Source organism: Anser brachyrhynchus (genome assembly GCF_964034855.1).
Source record: "Anser brachyrhynchus genome assembly, chromosome: 14".
Lineage (NCBI taxonomy): Eukaryota > Metazoa > Chordata > Aves > Anseriformes > Anatidae > Anser > Anser brachyrhynchus.
In genome coordinates, this window is record NC_137709.1 from 8,628,029 (window position 1) to 8,643,479 (window position 15,451).

General features: G+C 35.5%; 1 protein-coding gene and 1 long non-coding RNA gene across 17 annotated transcripts in view; one reads left to right on the forward strand and one right to left on the reverse strand.

The window, feature by feature from the left end:
• The window catches only part of LOC308177907, an 81,581-nt gene extending 68,768 nt beyond the window's left edge, over positions 1-12,813 (forward strand). Inside the window, exon 3 of the long non-coding RNA XR_013939481.1 lies at positions 4,084-12,813. This is a non-coding gene — a long non-coding RNA (uncharacterized lncRNA). The remainder of the gene's footprint in view (positions 1-4,083) is intronic.
• Positions 1-15,451, reverse strand: part of EBF1 (EBF transcription factor 1) — a 312,537-nt gene that overhangs the window by 48,747 nt on the left and 248,339 nt on the right. For 15 of the 16 annotated variants that reach the window (XM_080555794.1, XM_080555798.1, XM_080555791.1 and 12 more), the window contains 3 exons: positions 3,590-3,655; positions 2,811-2,988; positions 1,110-1,289 (listed from right to left, as the gene is read on the reverse strand). In XM_080555794.1, the coding sequence (XP_080411920.1) occupies positions 1,110-1,289; positions 2,811-2,988; positions 3,590-3,655 (424 nt within the window). The remainder of the gene's footprint in view (positions 1-1,109; positions 1,290-2,810; positions 2,989-3,589; positions 3,656-15,451) is intronic. The other variant, XM_080555795.1, reaches the window with a different exon arrangement.

Here is a 15,451-nt window from a genome sequence, read left to right on the forward strand (position 1 = left end):
CTGTCCATGCTAGGGTCTCAGCCTATAAACCTTTTTATATGACAAGACCTTCTGGCCTGATTCTGCTAGTAGCTTTCTGCAGATGTCTATGGAATCTGTTATACGACATGAGTAATGTCAGAGGAATTGGGCAGGTCCCATTCATTCCATTTTCTCATGTGAATAGGGACTACTGAGCTGTGGCAGGAAAGGTTCATAGGCATTTACCAACAGAAACATATACGTGTGTGTATGTATGTATATATATAAACAGGTTACAACATCTTTAATATTATAATGCAGAAAGTTAGTCCTACATATAAATATTTCTATAACTGGGACCGTAGAACATAAGCACTTTACGCCATGGGATATATGTTTTGTATGACCTGAATCTTTATGACATTCTCTGTACAGTCACTAAAATACAAACTCTAAGAGGCGTTGTCACATTTTACTAATATTAAGTTCTCAGTGAAGTCAATATACTAGTTACAAAGCAAATGGCATATAAGCAATCGAGATTAGGCCCAATAGTAATTCATAATGTGTATAAAGGTTATGAGCACATTATTTGCTCAGAGGTCTTGGAAACATCATCATGCAGCTTATGGAAATGTCAGTCTGTGCCAGTATTATAGCAAACTTTTCTGTCCTTCATATCTTACTGTTGGAAACACTATTTTTCCTGCAGCAAATATGCTTAGCCTCTTTCCATACTCACTGCAACAAAAAGTGTGCACCAATAATATTTGATCGACTCCAATGGAAATTAAGTCAATTATGCCATCCCTGCTTTCTAGAATTGGCAATGTTGAAGACAGCATTTCGTATTTACAGAGTGCAAGGTAAGTTATGAAACTATCAGCCCAAATCATGAGAAGCGTTATTCTTTTTCAGCCCTTATGAGACTTCCAAATAATAACAACAAAATATAAAAACACATTGCTGGCAACACCAATGTCTTCAAAGTGCTTCAAAGGCCAGTGGGGGAGAGAAAGGGGAGGAGAGAAAGGTCCAAGCTCTGTTTCAAGTGCTCAGAATAGAAACTAAATATTGAGTATTACAGAAAAGTCACCAACTCCTTGTAATGAAAATGTACAAATACAGAAGAATCATATAATACTCACTGGCATAGGGAGAATTGGCAGCAGATCCATTCAGGAAGGTTGGAGAACCACCTAAATTTGACATTCCAGCATTCCCATAGCCATTCATGCTTGTTGTGACAGAGTTATAATTTGTCTGCTGAGGGGTGGTGCTTGGCACATAGCCATGAGGTGACACGCTGCTTGAGTTGCGAGTAAAACCTTTTGTGGGGAGGGAATACATTTAGAAATTGGTGTTAGCCCAAGAGCAATTTCTTAAACAAACAGCTACAAGCAAGTAATTTGGGGCTACTAACACAGCCACGGTGTGCACAGGGAGGGGCAGGACTGACCACTGCTACCACCAAGTAACCCAAATTGTGATCCCTCACTGCCTGGGTCATTGCTTGTGGGAACTCAAAGAGGGAGGAGGAAGGCTACAGCCTTCACTGGCAACCTGTTCCTTCAAGGAAAGATGACCATTGGGTATTCTTGGAATACTCGCTCTAAAAGAGCTGTTTGTAGGAGATGGAGTAAACATGGCCTATGCTTTCAAAGTTAGCGGTACATACTGAGTTAAGGTACGTTAAAAGCATGTGATTTCTGTTAAATGTCTTCTGATTTCTCTCATTTAATGCATCTCAAATTAGATGCTACAGCACACTTTAGAAAACACAGGGTAAATTTCTCAAAGTAGTGGAAAATCCTAGGTCTTCTTATCCTAGTCTGATCACTATGTTGGTAGAAAATGACCAAATTTGGCTCCAAGTTAAAATTTGAATTTCTACCTAATTCTGGAAATGATGTTTGGAGAAACTCATATCCAAATACCCAAAAATGAGGATTTGTTTCCAGAAGCACAGGAATACAAAATGTATCTTCACTCCTGGAAGATGAAATATAAACTTCTCTTCCTATTGCATAGTACATCCATAAAATATTATGATCTGAAAATCATTTCTATTTTTTAGTATAATGCAAAATAATTTTTTCTGCCCTTCTGAAAAGCAGACTCCTTCTACTACTTTATCATTAAAATGGATTTTAAGTTTTGTAATAAAAGGAGCTGAGCAAAGGAGAGTGAAAAATGCAAAGATTTTTTTAAAAAGATGTTTGTCACTTTTTTAACTATAGAAATTAAAACAATACTGATTTGATTTTATGTAAAGTGAAAAATGCTCTATTTTAAAAATGAGGGAAGCTCTGAAAATGTCTTTGTAAATATTTCTATTTTTGCCCACTTTCAAAATTTAGAAAAATCTCAAACTCTGAAAAAAAAATAGTGCCAATATAAGGTCTCTTGCAAAACCAAATCAAAAAATAATGATGTGATACTTTTGTGTTATAAAAAAATACTATATAAGGCCCAGACTCAGAGGTCATCTGTCATCCATATTCAGGAAAATATGTAAGTACATGCTTAAGTACATGTTCAGGTTCATAGAAATTCTTTTCAAACTAGTAGGATTTAAACACAAGTGCAAGTGTTATTCTGAGCAGACAGAAAGTGATCTGATATATGCATAAGTGCTTTTCCGGAACTGGGGCTGAAGTCACTAAAGAAAGCCCTATCTCATGACAGTACTGAGTAATTCGAAGTTTCTGCATGCAGGTGCAATGGTGTCTGTCTGAATGTACTTCTTGCATTCAGTTTTGAACCATCACGCTTTCACTTCTCTGTGTGTTTGCCTGACTTCTATCAGAAAAGGTTCAAAAAGAGAGGAACACGCGTCTTCTCCTGACCCTGATTGGTGGCCTGTGAGGCTTCGGAAACATTGACAGCTAGTTGACCACTAAAGGAATTCACTCCCATCATTCCTGCGTGGACTGACGTGTTAGCAAGGGCGGGGAGCTGGTTGTGGTTGCGGGGGACACTGTAGAGTGCTTCTGCGATATCTGCTGCTCTTTTCAGGATTATTTCCTAGGGGACAAGAAGGGTAAAAAAGAATAAAAGAGTTACCAAGTCTACTCTGACAAACCTTTACTTACGTACTAAAATAAAACATTTCCCCATCCAAAGGAAAAACTAGATGTTTTTCTTTCTAAACCAGCTAGCTGACTGATAGCTGATGCTTATAGATCTGCTTCCTTCGTGATAAATCCTGACAACTGTGGTAAGAGAGTTGGAAGCTTCAGTCCCAGTGGCCACATTTCTGTATAACAAAACAAATAGGCAGAATGGGACTGAAGCCTAGGCTTACTCCATCTTAAAGCTAAAATATCTTTAAGGTAAGACTGAAACATCACTGGTGGCAAGAAGTAATGCATATCATTGCCCATATTATACAGTCTCTGGTGACAGTGGGCAAATGCCCCCAGGGTTAATAACGTTGCTTTTGCAAGCACTAAATTCACATACTTTAAAAAGAAAGCAAGCAAACTAAACCCCATTCCAGATATGGCATTGCCCTATGTATTTATTCTTGTCTCTCATTATAGTATCATATACCTTTAGCCCCTGATCTATCTATACATCTAAGAAATAGCCATGTTTTAGAATTGCTGAAGTAGAATGCATTTACCTGGTTATTATGTGGCATACCATAGAGTGCTTCTACTAAATCAGCAGCCCTCTTAAGTATTACTTCCTGTCAATATAAAAACAGATGTGTTCCTCTGAGTTCAATAAACTCCTTGTGGGGGAAAACAAATATTAGAATCTTTTATATTGTTCTATCAGTTGCACTGTGTTTTGTGGGGTTTTTTTGTTGTTTTTTTTTCCTCCCACCACGTAGACCTTAATTTTAACAACACTCAGCAACCACTCAATGGTGTTAAATCACTAGTTCATCCTATTCACACACACGCTTAATCAAGTCAAAAGGTGAGAATCATTGGTGCTGCAAAATAAAATACATCACTCAATTGTCTCTACCATCTGCACCATAAACCACTCATCGGTTTATTGCAGAATACAATCCTGAGGTCATTTACTAGATTACTGCAATCAATGTCATTCAGAGCATGTTATGAATCCCTTCAATGTGTTTATTTTTTTCTTAATTGCATACTGCAGGAATTGTGACCTTACCCAGCAGGCCACGTTCAGAAGATATCCAATCAGTTCTATGCTACTGGTAATGTAACCTTTCAACTTCTTTGGTTTGTATCTTGATATGACAGGTCAGGGTGGGATTCATGTACACAAATACATGCAATATGTGAGAATGGCCCAGTGCCATGAAGTGTTTCCTTGAAAAAAATCCCAGCATGGACAGCAGAAGTTAGAGCAGTCTTGGATATAGCTCTCATTTGGGGGCATAAATTAACTTTTTATTCCTCTTTTTTTTCTCCCTCCATTTTCTTATTTGTTCCTATTTGTACAGCATTTTAAATGGGCACTCAAGTAATGCTAGCATTTCCTGTGTTCTTACATTTTAAAGTGTGGAAAAATCTCTATCAAGAATCCTGATAGAAAATGTTAAAAAAAAAAAAAGCATTACAGAATTAACCCAGACTAATTTTATTTTCATATTCTTTAAAGGCACCTAGCAGATTCCCAATTGCCTGATCAAAAACAGTCCAGACTGTCCTTTAAGTAAAACACCATATTTTTGTAATTGCCAGCCCCTGCATGATGCTCTAATAAACTAACATGATGCTATTCATCGTGGCATATTTCTGTAGGTAGCTTACAAAAATAGAAACAGTTCTGAGTATTTTACAGTTTTCTACAAAGTTAAACTTTTAGAGTTAAAATATTTTACACAATAGCCATATTTTATACCAAAAAGAAACAGTAATGCTCAATTTTCATATACTGTAGAGTCTGATCAGAAAATAGAGATATAATTGCGTTCATTTTGCTGTCACCATAACCTCTTCAAAAATCCTTGAACAACTCTTCAAATGACAAGCTTTTAGATGCATATTAGCATTTTTTTCAATTTTAAATTCTCTATAATATAAGATAAAACAGTTGTCATACTGCAGTAACTACTTATGACATATATAATGTCCTAAATTCAAAAATGAGATGGAGGATTTTTGTACTCCCAGTAAACATTTAGGCTTGCCTTCTGCTGCACACCCCTCTCCCAGAACACACATTTAAATTATTTTCCACATATGAAGTCAGATGTAATATATAATCGAAAGAGTTTTGAATTGCTACATTGAAACAGATTCTGAGGAGTTAGTTTGCTACAGCCTTTCTTTTCTTTTTTTTTTTTTTTTTCCTTCACGTAGCTTGACCACAACCACTAGCTGTATAATCATGGACAAGCAGACTGCAAGCAACATCCAGGTACAATCAATCCTTGTTGCTTTACCAGAGTCATCAGAACACTAAGTAGCCCTTTTTGCCTCATGTTGAAGATACAAACTGGAGAAGTGTTTCTGAAAAATGTTATCTTTTTCAAATATGATTGTAGATGGAAAATTACTACACAGGTGTTTGACTTTGCAAACTAGGATTTATTTCACTTCAGTAGAAATTGTTTGCACTATATATTTCACTAATGCAAAATTAAAATGTGATACAGAGCCCACAAACTGCTTTGGAATATTGTTAACCTAAGCTGTCATTATGCTTAAAAAAGGAAGTTTAAATAGTCAATTCTGCTCCACCTAACTAATCATAGTTATTTATGTAATGCTGAGCTAAAAATCTCAGAATGCATCTAAAAAGAGATTGAAGACCATGTTAAAAAATGTTAATAATTACATGGAATCTTACAGCTGCTCTACCTGATATCAAATATATTGCAGTTCCTAAATATTGGAAGTTATTTGATGCAATATTATACTGTATGTAAATAAAACTAATTGTCATGATGGTTTACTGAAGTATGCTTGACAAGTAGCATTCAATTTTCCTAGCTAGTCAATGGTTATCTTTTTCCAATATCTTCATGGCCTGTAAATTTGAGTTTCATACTTTGTCTAACAATATTTTCACACAATAAAAGCATTTCTTGTTTATGACATTTTCAGATCATACAAAGTAGATTTTACACAAAAACTCCTGTGTCAGATACTGGTATCTTCTATTCCAGAGCTGACGGTAGTTCTTACAGACACAAACTAGCTTTAAAGATACACAATAAAATGCTACTACAGACATGCTCAAGGTATTAACTTCTTGTTTTCTGAATGCATTTAAACCTTTTGCAGCTCTGCCTAAATTACCGTAGAAGCTACCATTATGACTTCACATACAAAGGAACCCCCAAAGTCCTCTATAAGTTAGAGCAACAGACCTTGCAAGGTGCTTGGATTGCGGTGACCAGAAAATTGTTCTCACCTCCATGTCATTACGCTCACAGTGAAGCAGCCCCCGAGCATGTTTGTGTTCGGGATCTAATATATTGCCTTTCAATCAGAGCTGAGAGCCACTGAACACATAGACAGAACATGACGAGCAGGTCAGGAAAGCAATAAAGATTTTACAGAGCTGTCCAAGGTGCTAAATTTACTCAATAATGGGTTTGGCACCATAGTGTTAACCTCTCATTTACTACCAGTTTGAGGGACTAAATTGAAGTAGCTGACTTCATTTACCTTGAAATGTATATTTTATGACATTATGTAAGTAGATTGAAAGGGCACTGCAGTTTTAACAATTTAAAGGCTAGAGCATGTTTAAGATGAAGCTTGAATATTTATTGTATATTGCACTTAAACTATATAGTATATTAAAATGCATTGATTAAATTTGTAAAAGGTATTATAAAAAAGGACAGCTAATATAAAAGATCTATGTCTTTTAAAATCCAATTGATACTGTATGTTACCACTGCAATGGTAATAAACAGATAGATGGGTGGACAGAGAAGCAGACAGACGTCAAAAAGTGAGTGAAACTCACATTCTACAAAAAGAAATCTCTGCACAAGCTCAAGGTCTGTTATTCCAGATTTTTTTTGTTGTTGTTGTTGACAGAAATTATTCTTTGCCTTCCTCCTGGAAACATAGATTTTCATAGCAGTAAGTGGGCATCATGTAAAGTCCTTCCAATTGAATATGCAAGTGGAAATATTTCCTGAAAAGACAGAGTTTGACTAAAGCTAATATCTAATTTATGGGGGCATTTGTCAAAAAAGATCCACTCTTCTACTAATGTAAAAAGTCTGACAGCTTTCAGGTTAGAATAGAGGACTACGCAGCATTTAGTTTGAGGGCCTTCTTGTCTTGCATTTTTTTTCAAACGAGCATCATTTTATTTCTATAAAAATAATAACTGAGCAAATACTGAAAAGAGTAAAATATTATAATATAGTACTTTATTTAAAATATTACTTAAAATATTATTATATATTCTTTAAAACATTATTTAAATTATCATTATATATTACTTTTAAAAATTATAATATATTACTTTAGAGATTAAATATGATGCATCAGAACTCTGCCCTCCATACAGCTACACAACACAGATCCAGAGTCCATTTCTATTCCAAAGCTGAAGCTGATTTTCTACTGATGGATTTTATTATTATTATTATTTTGTGAAACAAAAATGCAATTAACTATATCTATTAAATTTTCTTCCTGAAAATAGTAAGGGATGTTTACATTAAAAAAAAAAAAAAAAAAGGAGAAGAAGAGAAGAACAAGAAGAGATAGGGTAGTAAAGTCTGCTGTGACTTTGCATATTCCAAAATCACTGCAGGAAGGATTATATAAAGCATACGAGAATGACTGTGCTTTTAAAGCACGATGATCATAATTTAAATAAAATCCTCTTCTGACAAAATGTACCCTGGACCAACATTACAGTGACTTTGCATGTTTTGTTTGTGACATGCATTCCCTTTAGTAGGAATTCATTAATATCATAAAACTTTCATTTCAAGTTTTATTACGACAGACACATTTTGTGTCAAGTTCTATCATGATCAACAAATTTTGTGGCAGCTTTAAAAAAAATCTCTGCTGTTGACATCTGCCTTTGTTTTTTTTTTTAATAGGGTGTCTAGTGAATATATCCACTTTTGTCCCAACACTGCTGTGAATCTAGTCAGCAAAAGGGTATCTAGAGTTACAGTGAGTTATTCAGCTTTGATAACTAAATTAGACAGTGTTCAAGGTACTTGTTAAATCTAAATGAATTTTGTCAAGAAAAAGCTGGCCACAATATATAATACTCATCAGCCACATATTGTATTATTGAGACCACCAAAGGATTTATGTACTTGTGGAGGGCGTGGGGGGGAAGCAGTTCTAGCGGACTGTGAGGCATTTATCTTATGTGTTGTCTAGATATCATATCACCTTCTAATGCTCTTTAGCATTGTAATACAAGAGAGAGCTCATTCATCTTCTGAGAGGGTACTTAGGGATGATGATGTCATTCATACTTCCTTGACTCTTATGTCTGACCTCCTGGCTCTGCCTTCTAACTTCCTACTCTCATGGCTACTTGCAAGAAAAAACCTCTTCTACAGTCAAAATACTGAACAGCAGACTCCAGTTCCTTCACCTTGCAAAGGTCATGTTCTGCAAGTTCAAGTAAAAATTAAAATATTTTGTGCTCAAAATTTTCCTTTGTTTTTCAATGGGTGAAACTTTCTATGTACTAATATAGGATATGTACTAAAACTAAGTTTTAAATTTAGAAATTGTATATGCACTATACAATAATAATAATAAAACAGTAAAGATAAAGTTGTGAACACATCTTTTTAATTCTAATGGCAAAGATAGCGTTAGGTAGAGAGCCATTTAGAAGGATGCCACAGATCTAAAATGCCAGTCATATAGCTTGGTATACAAGAGTTTCAGCCTGCCCATCACCTCCCATCTTTCCATATCTACCGGGAGCATTGCATTATTGTATCATTTTCAGCAATTATATTTTTATAAAAGACTCATAAAAGACATTCTAAATGTAGAGATCCTCCATTTACTGTAAAACTGAGCAAACTAAGCCAGTTTCATGGGAAGTATAAAATAGCAGGGCCATTTCACTAAAAAGATTTTTGTACTCACATAAAGATGAAAACTTCTCTACCAAACAAACAACTGAATTGTTTCCATATATTATAATTGAATCATACTGAAGAAGTAAACACCATATCACAACGACAGGAAGCAAAATGAGAGAGAAAGACAACATAGCTCACTTGAGGGATTAAAAAAAAAAAAAAAAAAAAAGAAAGCTTCTGCTTACCGCTGCCTATAGGATGGAAGTGCACTGAATCAGTCCTGTTACTGAATTTCAATGGCAATTTCCAGAAAATAAGTCTACAGTGGGAGCTAGAACCTTAGCTTTTCCAAGCCATTGTAGTCTCATCAGCCTCCACCCAGACTGAAAATCACAGCCTAACTCTACAGCACTAAAAACAGTCATGCATGACCTTACCACCTGCTCCACAATGAGCCAACCTTATAAATAAAATATAGAAAGCCTATATGAGGCAGCAGGAAGAACAAACACTGATGTGCAAATGTGAGCAGGCATCTAGCCATAAATGTTGAGAATCAATGATTAAAACACCTCTTAACCACAAAGGTGATAAATGCATAGCAATAAGGAAAACACACCCTACTCAAAAAATCTCCATTGGAAATACTGATGACAAAAGAAGGAACAAAATGATGGTGATCATCTGTAAGTCTGTCCTTGCAAGTCTCCCATCTTACCCCTATTATCCTCCTGTTAATTTGATATACTTAGACACACACAAAAAAGTATCAGCCTCCTTTTTCAATCCACACCACTCATGCTGCTGGTCTTCATTTCCATAAATGATGGGCATGTAACAATGGCAACCGAATTAGTGGCTGGCACAGATGTGTACCTCATCTAGATACACAGTAACGTGGAATAAACTGGCATTAATATAGTTGCACTGGAATAACCCTTTGAATAAACTGACATTTGAGAGTCTGGATGCTCCCACCATATTATCATCAACTGAAGCATCTGGCAAGTAATTTGGACAGTTCTCTTGCTGAAAACTCTGGAGTTCTCTGCTAATGCTAGGTCTCTAAGTCAAAGAGAGAAGAGTGGATGTGTGAAAGCTGATAAGCAGAACTAAAATCACACTGCCAGTGTTTATAAAAGTGTCCCTCTTTTAGGGACTTTAGCCAATGGTGATTGAATTATCAATTGGTGATTGATAAAGACTCTCAACTATATCCCTCAGATGGCTGCAGAACTTTTGATTCTCCTAAATATGTTTACAGTATGGATTTCCCCAGATAAATTCACCAGAAAAAGGCATTTATAGCATTTAGAGATAGAACTATTCAGAGTTGTCAGTTTTTAACCCATGAGGCCATGCCCACAACACAAAATTGGTAGAAATTACTACATTCTGTTCTCATATCTATTTACATCCTACAGCACATCAACTGGTATCTGGTAGCTGTCAGTCATGTTTGGGATTCACTAACACTCTCATTAAGAAATTGAGTAAACGGTAACTCTCTGGCACCTTCTATAGCATTTCCCACGGGTTATCTTGCAAGCTCACACTGTGAGGATCTAAGGACAGATCCCCTCAGTATGAAACATAGCAAGAGCATGAAAGGAAACACATTTTCATGCTGTACAAGAGGTTGCAGCATTTACCCAGCAATGCAAAGACCAGTTTTTCTGCACATGGTTTTCCTTAGTTATGCAATCCCCTCTTTCAAACTATGATCAGTTTGTCAGGTCCAGTGAATCACTAGAAGGCAAAATCAATTATCTATAAACTAGATCGATAAGTCCACTTAAGTGCAATTCAGTGGCTAACAAACACTCTTCACCAGCTTTCTTTACAGAAGTTCCTCCATCCTACCAGTTTACAGTGACTCATACTATTCCCATCTATCTAGGTTACAAAAAGGTTTCCCGATTTACCCACGAACATATGAACAAACAATAGAGAGCATTAGATTATTCTCTTCCATCTGATTCAAAGGTTGGCCCCAGTGACCTAAAAGCATATTTCACACGCTAATTTTTTCTTTTATGCCACATCCACCTGCAGTCCCTGGGCAAAACATACAAAGAAACATGCACAATCTCAGATAGGAACCTCAAGCACTTCTTTTTGAAAATTTACCCCAAACCATTTCTACCAGCACCTACAGTACTTTGAAGCAGATGTTCATTATTGAATTTAATGAGCTTTTAGGGTTTTTTTGTCTTTATTTTTGCACACATAAGATTTTGTGATAGTTCTTCCTCTGTTCTCCATAGTATTAACATTCCTGTTTCTTGAAAACAGCTGCAGATGAGAGTTGGAAGGAAAAAAAAAAAAAAAGAGAGAGAGAAAAAGAGTTATTACTCACAGTCTTCTCCTGACCATTTTATACCCATATATTTTTGGAAACTTGTCAAAGTCCCCTTATGGAAGAAGAAGAATGTTTTAAATTATTTGAAGGGTCTGGACTTAAGCAAACTTAAAAAGAATTTGGTAAAATGAACAGAGACACTAAATTCTGAGACTGTCGTTCAAGATCCTGCACAGGCTGTTTTAGGAGCTTTATTCTGCAGATTATATTCTCGTGCCAATTAGAAAAATTCCCGAGAATACTGGGGATTAAAAAAGATTAAACATGCCTTGCAATTTTGTATGTGGTACAATGTAGATATCCAATTATGTATTTGTAACAGTGAAAAACATTTTACTTAGCAAATAGGCTGATATCTTTTTCCTACCATTTGTATGCACAAAGAATTTCCAAACACAGGTCAAGTTGTACCCCTTTTAAATTGTTCTCCCATTAGGTCAAATCTGGAATGTATTGGGTGGCATAATTCACTTGACTGCATTTAAATCTATAAAGATATATAATTATGTTTGGTATTGCAAGGCAAGAATGTCATCTGAATTCAATCAGCAGAGCTATCTAGCAATTAATGTGTAACTTGTATATATGTGTTTTGTCTGTTTCATTTTCGGAATTGTTCTTTATTAGTGCTTTTACTCATATAAATATCTGCCGTAAGTACACCAAACTATGTATTTTCTGTAAAAAACACATGCTCACCTATATGAAATTAATTAAACAATCCCTCTGCATTTTGTTTTAATGAAGACTGAAAAAAAATGACAGAATATTTTTAAGATCTGTGAAACTGTCACTCTGTCAAATAATGAAGATTTTTCTCAATTGTGTGCTTCAGGTAGGAAGTGATAGTAGCTAGAAATTGAGAGTTCAGGTTACTTTTAATAGCAAGAAGAAAACTGAAAAATAAGACACACTGAAATTCTGACCTACAATGATATTCCACTATGTTCTGTGGAGAGAGAGTGCATAAAAATGTTGAAATAGAGACTGGAATAACGTAGGTAGATTTTAGTATTACAGTTAAAACACTGCTCAGTCATAACCTCTAGAAATGACTACTTTCACTTACATTTTATCATCGGTATAATTAAAAGAATTCTCTTGAAAGGGGCATTCTCATTACAACGAAGGACCACTTCAGACCCAATTGAAATGAAAAGACAGAGCATAGATTAGGTGTAGATACCAAGTGGTAATTTCTAGGGAAGCATAAAATGCCAAATATGTAACAATTATATTTTATAACTATGTGTTCAAAAGACTTACAGTATTTTATTATACAAAGAGGCTTTAGCTCAGACAGACTACTTCATTGAAGTGCCTCCTAGCATATATGTTAAGAAGCATTCAACTTTTTTTTTTCATTAGAAACAAAAGGTATTTTTCTCCTGATACTATTTTTTTTAAAATATTTGTCCTTAAAAAGTCAACTAAAATTATCCAAAGCGAGTATAAATGTTGAATAAGAGTATATGTAAAAAATTAAATTTATCTGACATTTCACAGTGGTAAGAATATCCTTCTTGGAAGTATACTTCCTTCTTGGAAGTATACTTCCATGATATAAAAGCTGGTACACCATTTTACACTATCTATGGCTCCTTTTTAGTGGTGAGTGAAAAGATTACTATTTCTACTTCACCCACATATTTTATGGAATTGCTTCAAAATTCACCACTGATTTTTCAAAACACATTAACATTTCAATAACTTTTTTGATCATCAAAAACTCTTAGTTTTAAGCTGTAAAACTGAAAGAAAATTCAGATTACCAAAACATTCCTAAAATTTCTTTCCTGTTTATAAAATAATACTCTTGCACACATTTTATATGTCAAAAGCTCACACGGAAAAAATTAATCATCTCTATTCTGTAAAATGCAAGGATTTCCAGAGACAAGATACTCCGTCCAGATGAAATTACGACTATAGAATTAGTAAATACTCACCCTAAAGAACGCATCGTACAGAACTAAAATAACTGAGACAAATTCTAAATTTTCTGTATCTTAGATCTCCCATATATGAACAAAAAATGTGCAATATATATGTGGTGCTGCTTTAAAAAATACTTCTGTTTTGTTTCCATTTTCTTCTCAGCGAGCATATCAAGTGTCATCTATAGTCAGAAATAGATTCCAAAACATTCCTTAAAACAAAACTAAAATGCATATCCGTGTTTATACAAGTAGCATGAGATTGTATGCTATTGTACTTAGAGGACATTTCAGTCCAGTTGAGTTATATCAACATAAGTTACATGATTGACTTTTACAACAGAAAGAAAAGGTTGTACTCAAACAATGGTTATTGCCTCAATGGAAAAAAAAAAATCAATGAAAGTAAAATGAACAAGAGATTTTGTCTGAGTTGCAGTTAATACTACTGAAGAGCTATGGATATTAAAAGGTCAACAAATAAATTAGTCCAAGTGTTATGAAATGAATGATTTGGCTTATAATTGTATTGAGTGCAAATTGTTCACTGCCTATTAGACCAGGTAATTTTTAACCATGGAGCCTCAATTACTGTTCCATAAGCAATAATATAGTTGTAAGAGCCACCGGTTCGATCGAGTGACCTATGAGACGCGCCAGGACAGCTGACTTTGCTATGATGGATCACTGAGCCTGATCTCCAAATGGTGCCAAACCTTCCCTTCCCGTGAGGAGATCTCATAAAAGAAACATTACTGCTTGATTCATTTTACCAAAATGTTTGAGTTTTCAAGTGTCAGCAGTTAAGTATAGATTGTGAAACTCTCTATTTCTTAGAAGAATTACGACAACAGGCATCCTATTGCTTCCAGCACTCTGCTAAATGGCATCATGATGGTAAGGAGGATGCTTTTTCTGCTGCTCAATTGGACTGTGTTGTGAGAAATACACTGCAATCACATTTTACATCACCACGTAAACCACTGCCTAACACCTAAAACCAGGCTAGAAATGGAAACAGTAGGTGAGATTATAGACATTACTTCACACTTCTGCAATGCCCTGCATTCAAAGATCTCAAAGCACCACTTTAATGGGAACCAATTAAACTTCACAACGTACTTTCTAGGAAAATATTCTCTCTCCCCCATCTTCATCAGAGACAGCCTTAACAGGTAGCTGTTTGGCTGAAGTCACAATGGTCTGTGGTTACAACCGAGGCAAGTTTTGTAGGGTGAGGTAATATCTTTTATTAGACCCACTGATACAGGTGAGAAAAGGTACAGCCAGCATGCAGGAAGCAAGGCACGTGCACCCAAGAGCTTGTCTTTTTTTTTTGTCTGTTTTTTTTTTTTTTCCCCACAGTTATTTCAGTTAGTCTAGTATGAGATTACCATTCCCTACAAATCATGATAGCCTTAAACAGGGAAAAGAAATTAATCTGATATTGCTTTCGTGCTATGAAGTAACATCCATGGCACCTCATGAGGAGGAGAGGCAGCAGCCGTGTTTCCCCATTGCTCCTAAGGGCATGGTGTTCCTCGAGAGTCAGCGCTGGAAATACAGCAATAAAGGTCTCACTACACTTCCCACAGGACTGGGCCTTAAAGGACAGTAACTTTGCAATAACTCTGCATGTCTGCTCTTTCTTCACATATACAATAATTGAAGATGTAAATGCAATTCCTGAATTATCACATAATCTGTGTAGTAGAAACTAAGCTAATAAAAAGCCTAATTAGAATAGATTGTACCACGTAATACCAAATCCTGTTTATATTGTCACTCTGCTATATTTTTGATAAATCACTACATTCAGTCTATTGGGAGGGTGATTTTCCATTTCATCTCTCCATTGAGCAAAAAAGTGCCACGTGACTGGAGTCTGAATTTCAATTTTACCAGCATACAGTTGAACTGAATATTATTTGGCACAATGCAGTGTACAACTGAGCCACTAAATGGCTGATTTACTAAATTATTATTAGATGAGCCCTTGCTGTTCCAAGTGAAAGTGCAGTCACTGTCTCTCTTCATGGTGTGTTCAAATTGTTCTGTGTTTAAATATTCAGCATGAGGCTAATGTGAACTGATGAACTGAGACTACAAACATTCACTTTCAATACAGACAGAGAGACAGAGATGCAACATATCATGTGGCCTGCGGAAGTGAAAATGATTTATATTTAAGGATGCTGCTGCCGACTTCCATTACTT